The following is a 23,435-nucleotide window of genomic DNA, read 5'->3' on the forward strand; positions in this document are numbered from 1 at the left end:
ATCACGAAATCCATCCTTGCATGTATGAGTCACTAACGCATTTGCTTTACAAACTCTCTAACTGACTAACACGGTAAGTATTTGTTAGTAGTGACATAAAATGTAACCAAAGAAAGTTAACCTTTACACTCTGGGTTTCTTTGTGGAAATACACTCCTGGAAATTGAAATAAGAACACCGTGAATTCATTGTCCCAGGAAGGGGAAACTTTGTTGACACATTCCTGGGGTCAGATACATCACATGATCACACTGACAGAACCACAGGCACATAGACACAGGCAACAGAGCATGCACAATGTCGGCACTAGTACAGTGTATATCCACCTTTCGCAGCAATGCAGGCTGCTATTCTCCCATGGAGACGATCGTAGAGATGCTGGATGTAGTCCTGTGGAACGGCTTGCCATGCCATTTCCACCTGGCGCCTCAGTTGGACCAGCGTTCGTGCTGGACGTGCAGACCGCGTGAGACGACGCTTCATCCAATCCCAAACATGCTCAATGGGGGACAGATCCGGAGATCTTGCTGGCCAGGGTAGTTGACTTACACCTTCTAGAGCACGTTGGGTGGCACGGGATACATGCGGACGTGCATTGTCCTGTTGGAACAGCAAGTTCCCTTGCCGGTCTAGGAATGGTAGAACGATGGGTTCGATGACGGTTTGGTTGTACCGTGCACTATTCAGTGTCCCCTCGACGATCACCAGTGGTGTAAGGCAAGTGTAGGAGATCGCTCCCCACACCATGATGCCGGGTGTTGTCCCTGTGTGCCTCGGTCGTATGCAGTCCTGATTGTGGCGCTCACCTGCACGGCGTCAAACACGCATACGACCATCATTGGCACCAAGGCAGAAGCGACTCTCATCGCTGAAGACGACACGTCTCCATTCGTCCCTCCATTCACGCCTGTCGCGACACCACTGGAGGCGGGCTGAACGATGTTGGGGCGTGAGCGGAAGACGGCCTAACGGTGTGCGGGACCGTAGCCCAGCTTCATGGAGACGGTTGCGAATGGTCCTCGCCGATACCCCAGGAGCAACAGTGTCCCTAATTTGCTGGGAAGTGGCGGTGCGGTCCCCTACGGCACTGCGTAGGATCCTACGGTCTTGGCGTGCATCCGTGCGTCGCTGCGGTCCGGTCCCAGGTCGACGGGCACGTGCACCTTCCGCCGACCACTGGCGACAACATCGATGTACTGTGGAGACCTCACGCCCCACGTGTTGAGCAATTCGGCGGTACGTCCACCCGGCCTCCCGCATGCCCACTATACGCCCTCGCTCAAAGTCCGTCAACTGCACATACGGTTCACGTCCACGCTGTCGCGGCATGCTACCAGTGTTAAAAGACTGCGATGGAGCTCCGTATGCCACGGCAAACTGGCTGACACTGACGGCGGCGGTGCACAAATGCTGCGCAGCTAGCGCCATTCGACGGCCAACACCGCGGTTCCTGGTGTGTCCGCTGTGCCGTGCGTGTGATCACTGCTTGTACAGCCCTCTCGCAGTGTCCGGAGCAAGTATGGTGGGTCTGACACACCGGTGTCAATGTGTTCTTTTTTCCATTTCCAGGAGTGTAGTTAAAATGATGAGCTTAATCGCAGCGTCTGGTATTATGGTGATGAAATGACTAATCCGAAAGTAACGAAAATCCGACTACAAATAGAGCAAAACAGTGTCTAAACTGTGCAAAGAAATTTTTCCTCCCAATTACAGTCTGACTTCTACGACTCCTCAACGTCGACATCACTTGAAAATGCCGGCTTTCTACAGCATACGTCGCCTAAAATGTAATATCCATACACTAAATAAAAGTAGAAAGGTACAACACATCAATGTTCGTCATGCAATGTAACCGGATTATAAGCTCAAAGCCAAGGATCAATCATTAGAGCGGGAAAAAGTTAACCTGTCTTCAAATGTAGTGAGCCAAGTTTGCACTCAAAGGCTGATTGATAATTGCAAAAATGATTATCAAATTCTATTAGGGTTGATAACGAGGAAGAAAGTAGGGGGAGGCGACGGCACTGGCTTCCAGCCAATCCCACAGCTCTCGTAGCAACAGCAATCGCCAGTCGCTGACCTCCCACCCACGGCTATCTCGCTTCCCTCTTACATCATGCTTCAGTTTCAGACAGTTTCTTGTCCGGTATGATCGTTAGCTGTGTGCTGTAATTTTGTTTGTTTTAAGTTTGTATGGCTTTGTAAGGTTATCGTTTTAATTGAAGTGACACTCTTGTGACACTAAACAATGGTAGAATGGAAAAGTTCGACGTCATTCATTCGGCTAGGAGATTACCATGGAAGGTCAAACGAGAGACTGCTCGTCACCTACCTACTACGAGGAAGAAAATTTAATGGTGATCCGCTTCTCTCCGTTAGTAAGGAGACAGAAACAACCGATGAAGCTTTGAATACACACAAAGCCCTGTTTCATAAACAGGGAAGGAAAAGTTTGAGAATCATCAAAGCTGTTAAGTCCAGAAAAAAGTTGTGTGGGTTAGAGAATTATAACAGGTTTCTTTTCTTGCTGAGAATAGGATTGGACTCCGCATGATCATGATTGTTATAGCAGAAAGAAGCATCCTACGCACAACACATTATCATGGCGTTCGAGGAACCAGATCCATCCATCCTCAAAGCAGTAAACACCTTTATTTGCAAGTCTTCACAGCCCGAGCTTCACCGAAGAAATTTCATGGCCGTGAGTGGAAATGAAACGTGGATGACAAACACTGTTTAGAGAAAAGAGAACACAAGCTTTGATATGTCGTGCTACGGGAGGATGCCGAAGATTTGATGGGTATATCGTACAACGAATGATGAGATAACACATTTATGGCACAACATAAATAACAGAAGAGATCCGTTTATAGGACACATCCTAAGGCATGAATGAATCTCCTGTTTCGTAATTCAGGGAAGTGTGGGGTAGATATTGTAGAGAGAGGCCAAGGCTTCAGTACGGTATGCGTGTTCAAATGGATGTAGGCAGAGATGAAGAGGTTTGCACCGGATACACTAGTGTGGAGAGCTACACCAAACCAAGACGTCGGACTGAAGGTCACACAGACTGATCGAGCTGTAGGTCGGGAATGCACAAAGTACAACGAATGGTAAGTTGCTGCATAACAAAATTATGTCATCTCCATTTTTGATATTTGCCAAAGTAATTCTCAGCTTCTCCAGTTCTACCACTATACTCGATTAATGCACACATAATATTAATTACATATTTTTATGCTAGAAATAAATGGGCAAATCATAAATAACCTAGCACTCCGTAGCTCACAATGAAACAACGGGCGTCTGTCAGTCTTTTGCTCACTTAAGCATTCTACGTCCAATAATTCGAAAATTCAGTCATCACGAAATGCATATACCTTCTTAAAAATCTAATTCTGTAAATAATAAAATCATGCAGGCCTTCGTGAACACGCTGATTCTTGTTACGTCTTTTAACACTGAATGGTATTAGTGTTTGAGCGAGTCGAACGAAATGCCAAATTAATAACTTGTTTCATATAGGACAGGAAAATTCTGTCCTGCAGCTTTACATGGCATTCTGTAATTTGTTGTAATTTGACGTTTATATCATACTTGTTCTTCTTAAGTTACTAAAGCTAAAAATTAGTGGATGGCTTAATTCTCTCCCAAGGGCTTTAATACCGTAACGAACCACTCGATGTTTCGGTGTGCCAATTCCCTCCTGTTGTCTTCCATGAATGTCTCTCCGTCTTCTTCATGCGGATTCGACTATAGTGTCAAAACAATTATGGCACGAGATGAGACACCACAAATTATGATAGTTATTTTCAGGAATAATTTAATATACTGTAACATAATTGATGTAAGTGCTATGTAACCTTGTCCACCATGACTCAAGACATAGAAGGAAGGTTTCTGCAATAATCTAACATAATAGTCACAGCAAACATTCTCTCACCACTAATTTTGTTTTCACTGTGAATTACTAATACTGAACGTAAACTATTGTTCCATTGATTCTAGACGGTTTGTTTATTGCTGGATCCCAAGGGATGAATTACCAAAATTTAGGAACAACAAACTCGAGTAAAGTAAATGCGTAAGGGATCAACATCCGGCACAAGAAATAGTGTGTGCTTATTAAGCTGTGTTAGAACTGTCAACATGAGAATTCTGTGAATCTTCCAGTGCTGTTTCCTGCCCACAGCAAAACTCAGCTAGTTCGACAGTAAGGCTATGCTGCAAATGGGTTGGCTGTCATACTAGACACTGCATCGTGATTTGCCTAATAAACATGATTTTCACCGAACCGAACCTGACGGCTCCTGGAGCTCCAGTACTTGACCGATGTTTTATTTACTAGCCACTTATCTAGTTGCATGTTGCGCGATCGAAACAGCATTTTCTCCTTTTCCATATTAACACCAAAAAGGCGCACTATAAGCAGTCCCAAACAATATTGTCTTCGTGTATCCGGCTATCTTGCCTGACCCGATTGCTGTTCTGACAAAAGTATTTCTCGCTTTTTCAGATTATCTTGAAGGCTTCGTTTTTGGGCCATAGCTTGCGACTCTCGACAGAAATCTTCTTCTACGAAGGACATGGCATAAATTTTAATAAGCTTCTCTTTCTATCCGAAGCGTCAAGCCCTTGTGACGTTGGAGAGTCTCCTTACATTCTAATGTGTGTTGGAAGACAGAACGCGAGGTATATACGGGGTGATCAAAAAGTCAGTATAAATTTGGAAACTGAATAAATCACGGAATAATGTAGACAGAGGTACAAATTGACATAAAATGCTTGGAATGACATGGAGTTTTATTAGAGCCAAAAAAATTAAAACGTTCAAAAAATGTCCGACAGATGGCGTTTCATCTGATCAGAATAGCAATAATTAGCATAACAAAGTAAGACAATGCAAATATGATGTTCTTTACAGGAAATGCTCAATATGTCCACCATCATTCCTCAACAATATTTGTAGTCGAGGAATAATGTTGTGAACAGCACTGTAAAGCATGTCCGGAGTTATGGTGAGGCATTGGCGTCGGATGTTGTCTTTCAGCATCCCTAGAGATGTCGGTCGATCACGATACACTTGCGACTTCAGGTACCCCAAATCCAATAATCGCACTGACAGAGGTTTGGGGACCTGGGAGGCCAAGAATGACGGAATTGGCGGCTGAGCACACGATCATTACCAAACGACGCGCGCAAGATATCTTTCATGCGTCTAGCAATACTTTGTTTTTTTTGTTCTAAAAAATCCCCATGTCATTCCAAGCATGCGTGTCAATTTTTACCCCTCTATCTACATTATTCCGTGGTTTATTAAGTTTTCAAATTTATACGACTTTTTGATCACCCGGTATATCGTAATGTGTTGTACAGCTAATCTGTTTTTATTTCGTGTGTTTTCAAGTTTATAATCTAGTTTTAATTGCCTTCTCAGCGTATGTGCTGAAAATCAATGAGGGCAATTCCACCCACGCCTTACTTACGTCTCGGTCAATGATTTCGTTCACCCATTGTCTATGATAATTTCTTCTTGTATGCGAAATACTAGATTGTGTTGTCTCCGGACTACGTTTAAATTTCGGGCGACTTAAACACTCCCTGGGACATCAAACTTTTTTTATTATAGGTACAAGGCGAGCCACACACTCAAACAATGGAACAGTACCCTACAATGGGTCAGGTATACTGCTTAGTTAACAATTGCGTTGCTATTTTCTGGAATTCTCCGAACAACCGTTAGTCTTCCATCGTCCCTAATGAGCTAGTCATCGAAGGGACATTAAACGTTTTTCGAAAGAATTTTATTTACCTTACTTACTACTGATTTTACATGTTCCTTATTCAGGTAATTAAAGACCAGTGTGAATTCCAGGCTGAATTGGTTCGAGATTCAAAAAATGGACACGAAGAAAACAGCTAAAATGTATAAAGGTTTTTAAATACCGCTACCAGTCAAACAATTTGTTAACTAATTTATTATTTATTGTGCGACATATTTCGAGACAATACCTCATCTTCATGCTATATGGCATTACAAAAACTACTTCACAATAAGGTAATACAGATGTTAAACAGTCTTTTCATAGATGCTGTGGTTATCCTGTGGAAGAAGAGAAAACCTTGTAAGAGGCGAAGTCACTTTGTAAGCTGGACTGATGTTTGCATGTTTACAAAACATTTTCATGAAAACACCAGTCCAACTTACAAAGTGACATCGCCTCTTACTAGGTTTCCTTTTCTTCCACAGGATAACCACAGCGTCTATGAAAAGACTGTTTTGTTGGTCCCATAGTGCTCAGAGCCATTTGAACCATTTGAAAAGACTGTTTGACATTTGTATGACCTTACTGTGAAATTGTTTTTGTAATGCTATATAGCTTGAAGATGAGGTATTCCCTCGAAACATGTCGCAAAATAAATAAATAACACATTAGTTAACAAATTTTGTGACTGGTAGCGGCAGTTAAAAATCTTTACATATTTCTTGAGGCAGTCACGGTCGAAAAATAATCAAGATTTAAAAGAAAAAGCCAAAATGTAGTTTGAGAAAGAACGCTACGGAGAGCACATAGATGACCAAGAAAGAAAATGATCGTGCAGGACGAACATGTATTTGCAACAGATTACAAGTACAGAGCGCTTATTCAACCGGGAAACAAGATCTGGTTTAGGAGTGTTCTTTTTACCTAGTCTCATAGTAGCTGAAGTATTTCTCCTGTTTATTCCAAGTGCTTTATAAACAGTCACTGCAGCTTATTTAAGTTCTTTGTGTCTCCATGACATGTCAGACATTGCCTCCAAAAGAACACAGAACTGATCACATTTAAGCGGTTCGATAGATTTTCTACAACTAAATGTAGTCAAGTTGCTAGTAAACAAACAATTATAAAGAATCGCACAAAATTTGTCAACAGGTTCCTGAGTGATAAACTATTATTGTAAACGACGACGCTCTGTCAAGGTAGGTGGGAATTTGAATACCCTTTCGAAATGGAACGCGACAATGAGACAACAGGGGAATCCACGCTAAATATATGATTACATTGCAGATAAATTTCCATTTGAATATCGACAGTGACAATTAAACAGCACATGCAGCTGACAGTGTTACTGGCCATGTACTGTTCGTGAGTGAGAGCAATGCGCCACGGGAAAGTGGCTGCGAGTCGAGAGGCGTAGTCTACACAGTTGTTCTAAAAACATTTTCATGAATGCAACTACACGAAAATTTTAACTGAGATTTACTTTAGATGTTTTGACGGATATATTTAATCGTCTCACGTCTTCAACTGATGTTTCTTAAATAATGCCGGTCAAATTCGCCATTTGTGTTCTTGGTATCAGTAAATGTTGGATCAATACTTAATTAATAATGGTACTGTGTTCACAACCACTGGAATGTGTGTTTTCTTTGCGATATATATTTCGCGTTATTCAGTTAATACAAAACTAATGACAAGATTTTTCATCAATTTCTAGCTTCTAATGAGAACGTGACGTCTGCATTCGTAGAATTTTTAACTTTGGCACAGATGATACGCAAATAATGAAAAATACTGTGGGACCGCCGGCCGCGGTGGCAGTGCGGTTCTAGGCGCTGCAGTCCGGAACCGCGGGATTGCTAAGGTCGCAGGTTCGAAACCTACCTCGGGCATGGATGTGTGTGATGTCCTTAGGTTAGTTAGGTTTAAGTAGTTCTAAGTTCTAGGGGACTGATGACCTAAGATGTTAAGTCCCATAAGTCACTTGAACCATTTTTTTAACTGTGGGACCGTAGTAGGCGACCAATTACGACACAACAAGGCTGGCAACCACGTCTGTTGGTAAGGCAATGTTTTTTTTTCAGACGGCGAGTAACACAGTCCGTTGGCAATCGCGGGGCGGAAGAGCTTCCCGTCTCCCTGCCCCCCTCCCAATCCCTCATTCTTCTGGGAGCTACCAACTCTACTGTGGAAAGATTTTCATGTCGGCATGTTGGTAGTCAACTCCCGGTGCGCCATTAGATAACAAATACTTCCTTCCGCACTTTACGATAACCGACTATAACCATGTCTCGTAACAATGTACTCGAGGAATTCTGAAATAATTAACCTACCGGACATGGGTAGTGGTTTAAAATCTTCGGCTAAGAAGAATTTTTTCCATTACGAGCCATTAACCAGCACAGATGTATGACGTTTGGGCAGCTCCCATATTAACACGGAGGATCCGTCTTGAGAATAAGCCGTGGATTTCCACTGTTTTTTCCAAAAGACTGTTTCTTTTCGTAACTTCTAATGAATATGTGGAATATATTCCATCGATGCGTTAACGGAAACTAGCCTGTAGAGCAATAGAGTAAAAACTAAACTTCACTTCTGCAAGTCCCTCAGAAAATACTACTGTTCAGACTCTAACAATATGAAGGATGGATATTCACTAAGTAATAAAAAGAGAACATCAATCGTGGTGTGGCTGAGACTTCACCTGAAAGTACACATTTCAAGGGTGATTTTTGGAATCACGCGAAATCTGACAACCAATAAAAAGTTATAGTGAGTGACTAGTTTGATTATCGTCTGTGACAGTTACGATGTTCAAATCTTTGAAGAATAGGGATAGCAGGAATGTATAGAGCAAAAAAACACAACTACTTTGAAGAAACTTCTGTAAAGGGGGGAACACGTGAATGAAGATGAAATGAGAGGTACGCGATACTGCGGCGAGAATTTGACAGTGCTGAATGACAGAGTGCAGTTTTAAAGTAGAAACATTTCCCAGAATTATTAAGATCCTTGGGAGAACCGTTTGGATGCAAGATGTAACAGACATGTTGCAAGAAAGATGTGAAGATCCCAATACGAAAGAGGACCAATGCTGATGCAGATATATTAATGAACCGTAAGTTTAATAAAACATGGTCGCAAAATATGGATACAATTACTTATAGAAGAATGGGACAACCACTAAAAGACAACATCAGCGAAGACCAGTCTGGGTTTAGTGTATATATAGGAACTCATAAGGCAATTTTAGGACGACTGCAAGAAAAAAGTCGTGCATTTATAGTGTTTTACGCGCACAAAAAAACTTTAGAGACTGGCTCAAAGAGACCCTTTGAAAATCTTAAGTTTACACGGAGATGCCGTCTTTATTGCAACGGAGCCAGTGAGATACACTTCACCTTTCGAAAAACCTCCTGTGGCCCTAGTCAAGGGGAAGCAAGCACTTGAGGGGAGTGGATTATTACACGTCCTCAGTTAAAACATACGGCGAATAACTGAACCCCTTTAGGGAAACGGAAACAAATGGCAAGAACCACCTTGTGCATTCGTATATGTGTGCCTAGAGTTCTCACTGAACATGTTGCACCTTGTTCATTCGTATGTGTGTGCCCAGAGTTCTCTTTGAACATGCTGAACAGGCTATTCCAGCAGCCACTGGTGGAACTGCATGCAACCAACTGCAGATTTGTGGTTCACATTGGAACGAACTATGCCTGTCGTCAAGGTCTTACTTAGATCACTACAGAAACTTGCAGGCATGATGGAGAAAAACAACTTTGATCACAATCACCACATGAACCGAAGGCGTCCCTCTTGCTCTGTGCCGAGAAGAGTCACAGACTCCGAAGGTGCTGTGACTCCTAGACTTATATCATAGTGCTGAAAATTGTATGGTCCCTAAATGGGTCAGTGACACACCAGAGTTTGCTACCCAGCTGAAGAGTGCACTAAGTTTTTTTGTTTGTTACTTGTAAACAAGGGTCCAGCAGTAAGAATAGCTACAGGAGGTGGTACTTGATGCACTAACCTACATAATCGTTTACGTGGTTTTCAAACTGTATATCACACCCCTGGGGACCTCCTTCTTGTCAGTATAAAGGGTGGGCATAAATTTATAAGAGTCTTCCTGATCATCAGGCTCGCCACCTGATGTAAGAGAAAACATTAGAGACAACCTAATTCGCTGGTTCAATGTTCACTAATCATAATGTCGTTATTGAAGGACACTTTCATCATCTAACAACCAATTAGGACAATTACAGTTTCTTACGTGGTGGGCATGAAAACAAATCCTGTGAAACATTCCTATATTTACTAGAAACTTTCCACTCATTATGGAAATACAATGGATCTCATGGCAACAGACAGACAGACCTGACCTCTTTGAGAATGCCCATGTTAAAACTGGCATCAGAGATCATGAGATGGTTGTAGCAACAATAACTACTTAAGTATAAAGGGCAGCTAAAACAAGTACGAAGACTCAGATGATGAGTGAACTACAGAAGATGTAGTGGTATCTTATCTCAATGAGGAATTCCAAATACTTAGCTCTGGGCAGGAGAATGCAGAAGAACTTTAAAAGAATCTGTGACCAGGCACTGGATTTATATGTGTACGTAGCAGAACGGTGTATGACAAGATGGAGCTGAGGCCTCCATGGTAAACACAAGTTTCCAAAAGAAATAGCGACTACTGAATAATAGATATAAAACGAAGCGTGTGGCACAGATAAGTAGAGACTGAATGAAACACATTTGGCAGTCGAGGGGGAATGTGTGAAGCCTTCAGTGAATCCCGTAGCTGAATCTAACAGAAAGATCTCTCACAAAAATCAAAGGAAATCTTCTGGTCTATTGCTAGGGCTAGCAGTGACGCCAAAGTTACCGTCGAGGCACTTATGGATGACACAGGAACTGAAGATGAGAGTAGTAAAGGCAATCAAATTTTGACCTGTTTTGAGGAATGTTGCATTACTAAAGGAAGATACCAAAACACTGCACTAGTTTACTCTTAGTCCCACTGCAAAGGTGAGTGATGTGTGGCAGTGGCGTTGTGAAACAGTTAAAATTGCCAAAATTTAACAATGTTTCGGGTCCCAATGTAATCCACATTAGATTCTTGACAGAATTTGCAGTTAGGTTAATTCCCATTTTAATTATGATATACATCGTGCATAGGTTGAAAGAAAACAAGATGGGAAAATAAACTGTCCCCAGTGAGATTAGGAAAGTGCTGGTCTCACCCGTCTACACGGAGGATATTTAACATATTCTGCGAAAGACCACATTAAAATTAAAGGGCATCAGACACTTTTAAAGCTGTCATTCTTGCCGCGCTCCATGCGCGTCTGAAACGCGAAGATACCATAACAAATGACACCATACTCTATAAATAAAGGGAGCGGCAGGTTATCTAGTAGTTATCCAGTAACTAGACTACAGTCATAGGTGTTGAAGGTTAATAAAGGCTACAGATAGAGAGATACTGAATTAAACGCTAGTCAAGAGGCCAGGGTTGTAGTCTACCCACCATATTACTCAAACTGTACGTACGCAGTAAAGGAAACGAGACCGAAATTAGGAAAAGAAATTAAAAGTTCAGGGAATAGGAATAAAAACCTTTATGGAGAACACATGCAAATAAACTGTTTTCAATAACGTATTTATTTCACCGATGTACATTTCAGTGCACATCTTCGTCACCAAGTGGTAAGCTACTTATCAAGTATTTGTTGAAGTGTGGAGATGAAGCTCTACTTCGTAATGTATACTGGCAAGTTAGGCACATCGTTGAGAAGACGGTATACGAATATCAATTTATCAGTGACAGTGATGGTTGAATTCCATGAAGATGATGATGAAGAAGAAAAAAAACTTTCCAGGCTCTGAATTCAAAGAAATTGTATCGACGGTACCTGAGAGATATATATTAAGTAAGTGACTATGAGATGGTACCGCAAAATTCCTAAAATTGCTGAAGTTTTTACAGAAGTTCGAAATTTAGCCAATGTGTGACGCTTGTAATTGTTTCCACAACGAAACTCAGTCTCAAGACGGATTTATTGGCAGAACACTTAAGAAAACGCAAGTCTCCTAAAGAGACTGCTTACACACGGTCGTCGACCCTCTTCTGGAGTACTGCTGGGCGGTGTGGGATCCACATTCGATATGATTAACGGAAGACATGGAGAAACTTCGAAGACAAGCAACTCGTTTTGTATTATCGCGAAATAAGGGGGGGGGGGGAGGGGGATGCCTCAGATATGGTACGGGTACTAGGGTGGCAATCATTAAAACAAAGGCGTTTTTTGTTGCGGCAAGATCATCTCCTCCGATTGCGAAAACATTTTGTTTGCGCTCACCTCCCCGACTACATAGAGAAAAATGATCATCATATTGAAGTAAGAGGAATCAAGAGCTGGAAAGATTTAAGTGTTCGTTTTTCCCGCACTGTTCGAGCTTGAAGGTCGTTCGATGAACCCTCTGCAAGGCACCTAAGTGTGAACCGCAGAGTAACCATGTAGATGTAGGTGACTGCTGATGCCTCTACAATTTTATGTGTAAAAAAGTATTAGCAAGAGCATGTGAACAAAATGCACGACTTGAAAAGATGTTATAAGTTGGACATAAACAAAAGTAATACAAGGAAATAGATTGTAGACTAACTAAACGTGGCGATGTTACCGAAGGAAATGAGACCCTAACAGTAGTAAATAGGATAACGACTGAGGATGGTCAACATAATGAAATGCACACCGGCAATATCAAGAAAAGAACGTCTGAAAAAGAAAATTTAATACAAATGAAAAATCAAAGCAAATGTCTGGAATGTAGCCTCGTACGGAAGTGAAACGTGGACGACAAACAATGCAGACGAGAAGGGAATACGAACTTCCTGACACATTAGAACTGTGTGCCGGACTAGAACTCTGATCTGGCACCATTGCTTTTTGCAGACAAGTGCTCTAACGAATGAACTAACAAAGCACGAGCCATGACCCATCCTGACAGCTTTACTACCGCCATTACCAGATATCCACCTTCCGCCCTTAACTGCAGTGCTGCATGCCCTGCCAGACTAGCATTCCCCGAAGAAAGGATACTTTAGGAGACCAAGGCTGGAATAAACTCCGCAGGTTCCAGTCTACGCAGGTTACAGATGTTATGAAGAGATTAACAGACTTGCCCAGATTTACTAGTGTGTAGGGCTGCAGCAAATATGTCATCAGGCAAGAGACGACGACGACGACAACAAGTCTAGATACGGCAACATGAAAAGAAACATGTAGTACACAACACGGCGGAAACTGTAAAATTTAAGAACATAAATCCAGCACAAATGGTTCTGCATTAGTAAGAGCAGGGGCCAACAACAATTTACAGTACACATTTATTTGAGTACATTGTGACAACCAAGTAAAGTATGTTTGTTTCACGACGGTGAAATCCACTTTCTCCAATTTTTTCATTAACGCGATTTCAAAGAATTTTAAAACAATGTAATCCTCCAGTCATTACGGACTGCTTTATTTCGCTAAATGCACAACCTTCCAAGCGTTGAACAGTCAACTTCAATAGCGATTAACGGCTGTTTTATTACCTTGTTCTTCCTCTTCCATAACGCTCAGTCCTTTTCTTGAGTCAAGGCCTATGGCATTTCCTTCCATGTTGCTCATCCACAGTTGTCCCACTGCTCGTTTCAAGGGGTTAAAACGACTACCTACGCGGTGTCTTTTATATATTAACAGTCCACGTTTTCACAATTACATTTCACCACTTTGCACTTTACTCCTGTACCTTTAATCTCTAGGCATTCATGGATAGATCCTCAAGTTACCATCGAAACACACTCGGAGGGACACAAAAAATGCTGGCGGCATCTTACTGAAGGGTGACATTTCGATATTCTCAAATTTGAGCTCGTTTGAAATACGGCCTGCCACCCACTGTACTTCAACTTCCAGAGTGCAAGTCCGGGTGAAATTGAGTACGCTGCACTTTGGCACGTGGGACCTGGCGAAATGTAGCAGCAGACCGTAGCCACTCGCAGAGCTCACCCCTCGCTGCTGCAGTGCTGTGCCCTCCTTCAGCCTGGCTTATTCCATTAATACTTCAAGGCACACAACGCTTGCTACTGCTCCCTTGTTTCCTGTTATGGCCCGTATTATAACCGGAATTCGCTCCTTTAAGGCCCGTCTTACGAGCCACTGAATACCAAAGTGTGCGCGCCTGCAAGCCATTGATGCCAGCTGTGACGTCTGTTCGCCCCCAACAGTTATGCCTCTCCGGATTTAGCTGAGATCCCTTTTCTGAGTAGTGTCACATACATCACCTTACTCCCGTTATGTTAGTAATCTGTGTTTTAGATTATAAGTCGTTGTGTATTAAACTAATTCTGATTTACATTTGATGCGAAATATACTCATGAAAACAACGAAGTCAGTTCAAGACTTTCTTGTATAAATCTTGCTTCGAAAGACACCAGAACAAATGCACAATCAGGATAAAATGTTCTCGGTTAACTTGTCGTGAAAAAATCGGATAAAATTCCTAACTTCCGATGATATGACTCCAACAGCGTCGTCAGGGGGCTACGTCTAATCGAAAACTTTTTATAACAGGACTCCTTCGGGAAACAATTCGTAGCCATGAAAGTACCATATGATAAAAAAGTAAAGTGAACACAAAAGTTACAAATTGAAATGGCCAGCAGCGCTGTTTGGTTGCTAGTGAAGTGCATAGTATGACATTTAAATATTTAAACTAATTTATTAACTTACGGATCCTTTTAGGTTGTAGATGAGTTAATTTTGTCATTTTAAACAATATCAAAGTCTTCAAGAGCTGTCTTCAAGGTATGTCGCGCGCATTTCGGTTACTAGTTATCTGGACACAAACTTTGTTATTTTCATCTTTCATTACCCACTCGAGTGAACAGAGCGCGCTATTGTACCACTTCGCACTTTTCGACCAAATTCTAATAAACTGGGAATGTGGCAAAGGGATTCTAAACTGGGAATGTTTGGCAGGAAATTTCCAGTTTCACAACTCGCCTAAGAACCCTCCCGAAAAATCATGGTTGGAACCCGGAGATCACATTTATATTTCATTTAATTTTGAGTAGAGCTAGTGTTAATGCTGTTTGTTGTACGTGTTAGTGTGCTCTATGAGTAGTTCCCCTATAGGTCAGTGGTTGCCCATCCCATACAAGTTACGGTTTTTCCTGGGCGCAACTTGGCATTTAACTATATTTCCCGTAGTTATGCACGATTTTACATGCTGTGCAATTCACCTCTACATTTTCTTCTTTCATTGGGCCCTTCCTATCAATTTCATTTCTAGATTTCTACCAGCAGGATAACTGCCTTTGTCACAAGGCCAGAATTGTACCCCTGTGGTTTGTGGAGCATGATAGTGAACTCACGTTAATGTCTTTGCCACCAAAGTCGCCTGATCTGAACAGACTGGACGTTCCAGCATGCTTCGCAACAATTAACCACCGCCACGTAATTAACGGGATTGCGTGAGCTGTGATTGGACACTGGTTGCCACGGAATTCCGGAAACCTGCCAAGGTCTATTCCAATCCACGACAAGCAGAATCAATGCTGTATTGCGTTCCAAGGGTGGATGGACCTGCACGTTATTAAGCGGACCACTGTATACTAGTACTGCTTTGGTGAATCGTAGCTTTGTATCTATTTTCGCTATAATAACCTGTTCATTATGCTGCTCGTAATCGTTCAGCCGCATCGCTCTTAACTTGTCCATCATGAAAGATACTACAGCTATGGTCACGAAAATAGGCATCTCAATGTCGTCTCACCGTCCTACACCATAATCAGTTAGCGTTAATTTCAAATGTTAGTAAAAATTTGGAAAATTTTTTAGACATTCTACGTTTAGCCTAGAATATGATGGAGTACTTTTCAAAAGAAAATTCCTGCCAGCTGTCCAGAAAAAAAAGTGAAAACTTTACAAGAATTTTTGAAGAAACTTTTTTCCCTTACTTCAACTTGTGGATGAACAGAACCACTGACATATTTGGACTAAAAATAATATGTGAATATTCTCTAACTTTATAGATGTATGTGGTACTTATTTTATAGTGATAACAAAGAAGTATTCCAAGATAAAATAGCGCACGAGGTGTGAAACTGTTCTGCCTGTGTAACAAACCGCTGATGAATTTGCCTTCTTTTCGTACTCAAAAAAATGTTCAAATGTGTGCGAAATCTTATGGGACTTAACTACTAAGGTCATCAGTCCCTAAGCTTACACACTACTTAACCTGAATTATCCTAAGGACAAACACACACACCCATGCCCGAGGGAGGACTCGAACCTCCGCCGGGACCATCTTTTCGTACTCATCTGGGCTCGCTGCGTAATGTGTGTCATAATGACATATATTATGTCATAATGACATATATACGAGACCAAGACGCTGTTGTATTCGCTCATATTTTTATCACAATAAGCCTATTTCGGAGTGATTGCCATGTTCAAGTTATATCACGGGGCCTTGGTATCCATATGATATTGCTGTCTTAGTTGCTGACACTGCTGTATAAGTTTGCTCCATTGATGTTGTGGAGCTATAGCAGATGTTGTACATTAGCTGAATCAGTTATTTCTGAAGTTGTCGAATTATGAAAATTTATTTAATAATGATGTTACTTGATAGTTTTATTGACAGTTGAGTCAGCGATGTTATCATAATTCGACAACTTCTGAAATAACGGTTCCAGCTAAAGTCTTAGCATCTACTATAGCTCCGGTAACATGAAAGGAGCAAACTAATTCAGTAGTGACAGCAACTATGACGGCGATACCACATGGATATCAAGACCAATTGATATAACCTGAAGATGGCAATCTCGCCGAAATAAGCCTATCGTAATAAAAATGTAATCTAACACTGCAGGCCTTGATCCGTAGAATAATATATAATTTGCGTACTGTTGGACATTGCAGAGACTTCCAGCGTGAAAGTTGTTAAGAAAACTACGAAATTAATTTTGTTAACATCTAAGACATCATTATGATATCGTGTCACCGTCGGGGTTTCAGTTCCGATCGGTCGCCTTGATAGGACCGAGCATATTCCCTACCTCTCAAAAATTTACTTGCACCTCGTAGTGACCCTTCGTCATCACTGCACACATCACCGATATGCGCTATACAAAAGTAACTGTAGGTATTTTGAGGTCAATATTTCTGACGAGGTCGAGCAAAATATATTTTGCGTGTGGTTTTGTGTAATCCAGCTTTCATCGAAGTATACTACGATTGTCCCCACGCATTTTACACAAAACTTCAATATTTCTGCCAGCTTCTCTGCATTCCAATAACAAGTTCCGTCCATAATTATACTTCCTAAACGAGAAACCAAGTGAGGGGATAAGGCAACCAGAATTATTGTTTTTTTTTCCAAGATCATTCTGTATTTTTCTAACCGGCGTATGCTCTTCTTTATCTTAATATCGAAATACTGTTTTAAGCACTAACGTTTTGACGCATTCGTAAAATTTTGTAATTTCCGTTTCCACTTATATCCCTTCCCTCGGAGAATCAAAGCATTTGCCCACATGTAGAGATTCAGCTGATGTTACAACACTATTAATACAGAGTACAATCTACTAGGAAATACCACAAGATTATTTTATGAATTTGCGCAAAATTTATATTATTCGTGGCTTATTCACCGTTGGTAGCATCAGCAAACAAAAAAATCAGGAAATTCGATACAGCAATTTCAAATTGTTTTTGAACGTCTTATCGCCCTTTACGCACACCGATCGCAGTAGCACTAAATGTGGGTCCTTGCTCTTGCATTTAGCTCACTACCAACCACACGTCAAAGAACCGTTCCACCGAAGACGAAACCACACATGAAATCCCACTGGAACACAGAACATTCACCTGGCCCTCACCTAATACATCTACACATCTACGTGATTACTCTGCTATTCACAATAAAGTGTCTGGCAGAGCGTTCAATGAACCACCTTCATGCTGTCTCTCTACCGTTCCACTCTCGAACGGCACGCGGGAAAAACGACCACTTAAATTTTTCCGGGCGAGTCCATATTACTCTTATTTTATCGTGATGATCATTTCTCCCTATGTAGGTGGGTGCCGACAAAATGTTTTCACAATCGGAGGAGAAAACTGGTGATTGAAATTTCATGAGAAGATCCTGTCGCAACGAAAAACGCCTTTGTTTTAATGATTGCCACTCCAATTCACATATCATGTCTGTGACACCATCTCCCCTACTTCGCGATAATACAAAACGAGCTGCCCTTCTTTGCATTTTTTTCGATGTCATCCGTCAGTTCCACCTGATGCGGATCCCACACCGCACAGCAGTACTCCAGAATAGGGCGGACAAACGTAGTGTAAGCAGTCTCTTTAGTAGACCTGTTGCACCTTCTAAGTGTTCTGCCAATGAATCGCAGTCTTTGGTTTGCTCTACCCACAATATTATCTATGTGATAGTTACAATTTAGGTCATTTGTAATTGTAATCCCTAAGCATTTTTGTTGAATTTACAGCCCTCAGATTTGTGTGACTTATCGCGTAATCGAAATTTTGTTGATTTCTTTTAGTACTCACACTTTTCCTTATTCAGGGCCAATTGCCACGTTTCGCACCATACGGATAGGTATCTTATCTAAATCATTTTGCAAGTCGTTTTGATCATCTGATGACTTTACAAGACAGTAAATGACAGCATCATCTGCAAACAATCTGACGGCTACTCAGATTGTCTCGTATGTCGTTAATATAGATCAGGAACAATATAGGGCCTATAACACTTCTTGAGGAACGCCTGATATTACTTCTGTTTTACTCTATGACTTTCCGTCTATTACTACAAACTGTGACCTTTCTGACAGGAAATCACGAATCCAGTCGCACAACTGAGGCGATACTCCATAGGCACGCAGTTCAGTTTGATTAGAAGACGCTTGTGAGGAACGGTATCGAAAGCCTTTTGGAAAACTAAAAATATGGAATCAATTTGACATCCCCTGTCAATAGCACTTATTACTTCATGAGTATAAAGAGCTAGTTGTGTTTCACAGGAACGATATTTTCTGAATCCGTGCTGACTGTATGTCAATAAATCGTTTTCTTCGAGGTACTTCATTATGTTCGAATACAGTATATGTTCTAAAACCCTGCTGCAAATCGACGTTAGTGATATAGGCCTGTAATTCAGCGGATTACTCCTACTTCCCTTTTTGGGTATTGGTGTGACTTGAGCAATTTTCCAGTCTTTAGGTACGTATCTTTCTGTGAGGGAGTGGTTGTATATAATTGCTAAATTTACGTTGTTAACAGTCTACATGTGGCAACAAAGCTACGAGACAGGCGGATAACAGCACTAGCGCCGGCTGACTGCAGGTAGCGGGTGTGGCCTCGAGGTGTGGAATTTTGTGACTGCCACTCTACTGCGTTACTCCTATTTCATTGTGTACTCACACGAACAGAAATCTTCTCTTCCTGGCACCGCGCTCATTTCCCACGGCCGATTCATTTCTCTTTTCAAAATCTGAGATTTGTCCAAACGATTACGGGACCAATAATCTGCGCAGCGACAGCACACCAGATAAATTTTTTTGTTGTGACGACATCCATCTGAGTAATCCTCCACCCAAGTTCCAAATGGGAGACTATTTCGTCTCCGGAATACTTTACTCAGGAGGGTGCCTATATCATTAAACAATACAGTAGAGCTTCATGTCCTCGACAAATTTAACAGCTGTAGTTTCCACGCGTTTCGCAGTACGAACGTAGCATGTACATGTTTGCTAACGTGCAAACCAAATCAGTCGGCCCTGCAACTACTTAACTGTTTACTGACCCTATCTATAGATGCCGTATATAATCCATCCTCTCCCCAGACACAACGTCCACGTGGCTGCCCCCCCCCCCCCCCCACCCCATACGGCGAACTGTATCGTTGAGGCATGCATGTCATCCAACCACAGCAAGCTCTATGGCTCGTCGAGGAGGAGGGGGTCGGTGGAGAGGACAGTACGCGCGGTTACACCTCCGATACGGCTATGTGGTCTATATCGTAAAGGCACGCAAGTCATTCCACCGCAGCAAGGTCCACGGACCGTTCGGACGAGCGTGGTGGGTGGGTAGGGGGACGGGGCTGAGGTTAACAGTTGAAATCACACCTGATCGCATGCCCCAACGCGCTAGCTACGGGACAGAGATGTTGGCCAGACCCAGATGGAATCCGCACGACGGATTAAGCCCGTCGTCCGGTACACCGGCCAGCATAAGTAGTGTTTTCCGGTTTCCCACGCTCGTTTAGGCAAATGCTGAGTTGGTGCCCACTTTCCGCTATAGATAATAAGATACACAAAACAGTTAAAAAATGATAACACGCAGAACAAAGTTTACACGGTTCACAGACAATTGCTGCACGTGGCTTCCCTCTCTTAATTTACCCTGACGACTTTGGCCTTAGAAAGGGCATTCAGTCACAAAGCTAATCGAAATATTATTCGCCAGATCCTGAAAAACCGGACAGGATCAAAGCTGGGAAAAATAAGAATTGGCAGCGGAAATCATTGTTGACTTGGTGTATCACATTTTGTGGATGCATGACTTGCCATTAGGATTCTTCTATAAGTTTCCGTATATTCTCTTTTATAGAGAGAGTGTAGCAGTCGTTTTTGCAACATTCTTTACATGTTTCCATTAATCCCCTATATCACAAAATACGAAAACTGAGCACACTCCGCTTAAACTTGCTTGCCACTGCCTGCCACCACCACGACTCGTCGAATTACTGCCAACCAGAAACTGCAGATATATTCACGCAGCAACGCCCATTGGAATGTACACACCTTGACCGGAACCTTGCAAAACCTATAATCCCAAAATCCACAGAGAAGCAATGTCGTAAGAAAGTTGTTTCCCAATGCCAATTCCAGCAGCACTGTAAAGCTTCACAGAAGTAGGTGTGTGTGTGTAATCTTATGGGACTTAACTGCTAAGTTCATCAGTCCCTAAGCTTACACACTACTTAACCTAAATTATCCTAAGGACACACACACACACACACACACACACACACACACACACACACACACACACACACACACACACACACACACACACCATGCCCGAGGGAGGACTCCGAACCTCCGCCGGGACCAGCCGCACAGGTCATGGCTGCAGCGCCCTCGACCGCTCGGCTAATCCCGCGCGGCTACAGATACAGAAGTAGGCTTACTGCTTAACCTTTCATTTCTAAAGGGCTTACTGACTGCTAGGCATGAAGTTCAAAAAATTTTCAACTTCATACTTCAGAAGCCTTGGGCGTTTCATATACATATGTTTCGGGGCAACTAAATAACTTGATGTCAGAGTTTGTACAGTTTTATGTGACAAAAATATTTCATTAAGGAATCATTGGTTCGAAGTACAAGTATTTATAGGTTGGAGAGATCCTTATTTCACTTGATACCTACCTTTTTACTGATTGAGTAGAGTAAGCAAATAATCACAACCTATATTTCACAATTTCACTTTAAGACTATAGATAATTTTCGAAGTGACGATAAATTCACAACGCAGCTATGATGATATCTGAATTGCATTAATCTCATTAAGATGTCACATTCCCTTCATACTACGGGAGTAAAGTTGCGCTCGTTATGTTCACCTACACTTTCTACAGTTGCTGCGCACACCACTGCTTTACAAAAGAGTCGAGATTTGGTTATGTCGGTCTTGAGCGAAGCGGTACAGTTTATTTGCTATGATTCATGTTGTACCAATATTTATTTGCTATGAATCCATGCTGTACCAATCATCTACCTTTACATTCGCAGATGATGCGTGTCTGAAGAAAAGGCTATCTGGACGTCTCGATCTACGCCCTACTTTCACTGGGTTTTGTTCTCATGCCTATTCCTGGGACGTGCGCTATCAGAATTTTGAGAAGACTCCCACGAAGCACAACGCTTCTCTTCTACGTCAAGACGGTCGTGGTTAGGTGATGGAAGTATTCACCACTAGAATGTTAGTACTACAAATTTTGCCAATTCAAGGAGGTGGAACGTGATTCATCGCGAAGATTGGATATGGCTACACAAAACATTTTTCATTTTCGAAAACTAATCACCTTACTGTCCTCCGTAGAAAAAATTTCTAAACCCCATGTAGTTACACACTATGAAAAAGAGACAATGTTCTAAGCTTCTCGAAAGTGATCAGCAATTCCTAACTTGTGTATATTTCGGAAAGCACAGTGTATAGCCCGCAGTGTACTTCCAGAGAAGCTACGGGCGTTCAGTGCGGTCTGAATAGACCTAAAATTTGCCGGGAATAAAAACAGAATTAAAAATAATAAGCGAATAACGCTTTGTAAACGTATATAATTCGTAAAATTAGCACAGAACCACACGTCGTTCTCATCTTGAAATCTTAACGCGTTAGATGCAATCAGCTCAAGCTCCCATTTCTGTAATAAACAGACACAGTGCAGAAGCCAACGTGACATTGGTGTAACATAAACATTGCCATTCCCCCAACAGGCTGCCAAGAAGTGATGCAACATCACACTAAAGATGATATGCCTCCAACGAAGAAGTGAGAGAGAGAGAGAGAGAGAGAGAGAGAGAGAGAGAGAGAGAGAGAGAGAGGGGGGGGGGGGAACCACGAAAGAATTATCTGTATGGGGAAATTATTAGATTTGATGTACATACACAAACATGTGTTGGCATTGCCTTATAATGAGTTGTTGGACGTTTTCCTGAGGGATGTCGTACCAAATTCTGCACAATTCACGGATTAGATAATAAAATCTCGAACTGGTTGGAGGACGTCTTCGCTGGTCATCGGGGCTTAATTCGAAGCGCGTCTCGTCACTGAAGACAATTCTGCTGCAGTCAATTCAGGTTACACGGCGAAGGCGCATCTGGAAACGCCCCGGGCAGTGGGGTACGGACATGACAGTCGCCCGCCGTACGTCTCGATAACAAGGTGTGATGGTCTGGAGTGCCATTTCTTTTCATAGCAGGTCCCCTTTGGTTGTCATCCGCTGCACTCTCACAGCACAGTGATACGTCCACGATACTCTATGCCCCGTTTCGTTGCCATTCGTGGAACAAGATAATTCCCGTCATCACACGGCGAGAGCTCCTACTGTTTGTCTTCGTGCTTGCTAAGCCCTACCTTGGCCTGCAAGTTCGCCGGATTTCTTCCCAACTGAGAAAGTTTGATGCATTACTGGCACGGGTCTCCAACCAGCTAGGGACTTTGACGATCTAGGGCATCAATTGGATAGAATTTGGCACAACCCTCAGGAGGACGTCCACCAACTCTATCTATCCATGCCAAGCCGACTAACTGCTTGCATTAAGAACCAGACATGGAACAATGCGCGATTGACGTACACACTTTGTGAAGCTCTCTCTCTTGAATAAGTCATCCAATTTTTCTGAAATTGTAATCATTTGTTTGGCTGTACATGTACATCACATCTCCCGATTTCCATCCCATTCGGACTATTGCTTCGTGGTGCGTTTTTTTTTTTTTTCTTTGCCTTGGAGTGCAGAAGATTAAAGGTGTTTAAATAAATTGCTCAACATTTCCCGATGGTTCTGCAGTTTTTCTGAAGACCTCACAAA

General features: G+C 42.1%; 2 protein-coding genes across 7 annotated transcripts in view; one reads left to right on the plus strand and one right to left on the minus strand.

The window, feature by feature from the left end:
- The window catches only part of LOC124594613 (double-stranded RNA-specific editase 1-like), a 143,546-nt gene that overhangs the window by 88,865 nt on the left and 31,246 nt on the right, over window positions 1-23,435 (minus strand). The gene's annotated exons all lie outside the window — the stretch shown is intronic.
- The window catches only part of LOC124594864 (tyrosyl-DNA phosphodiesterase 2-like), a 155,951-nt gene that overhangs the window by 41,884 nt on the left and 90,632 nt on the right, over window positions 1-23,435 (plus strand). Inside the window, exon 1 of one of the 5 annotated variants that reach the window (XM_047133368.1) lies at window positions 2,154-3,113. The exons of 2 other annotated variants lie outside the window; for them this stretch is intronic. In XM_047133368.1, coding sequence (XP_046989324.1) covers window positions 3,093-3,113 — 21 coding nt within the window. In that variant the 5' untranslated portion in view covers window positions 2,154-3,092. Of the gene's footprint in view, window positions 1-2,153; window positions 3,114-23,435 lie in introns of those variants that run through there. 2 more of the 5 variants (XM_047133854.1, XM_047133772.1) reach the window with 2 other exon arrangements.

This window comes from Schistocerca americana, chromosome 1 (assembly GCF_021461395.2).
Source record: "Schistocerca americana isolate TAMUIC-IGC-003095 chromosome 1, iqSchAmer2.1, whole genome shotgun sequence".
NCBI lineage: Eukaryota > Metazoa > Arthropoda > Insecta > Orthoptera > Acrididae > Schistocerca > Schistocerca americana.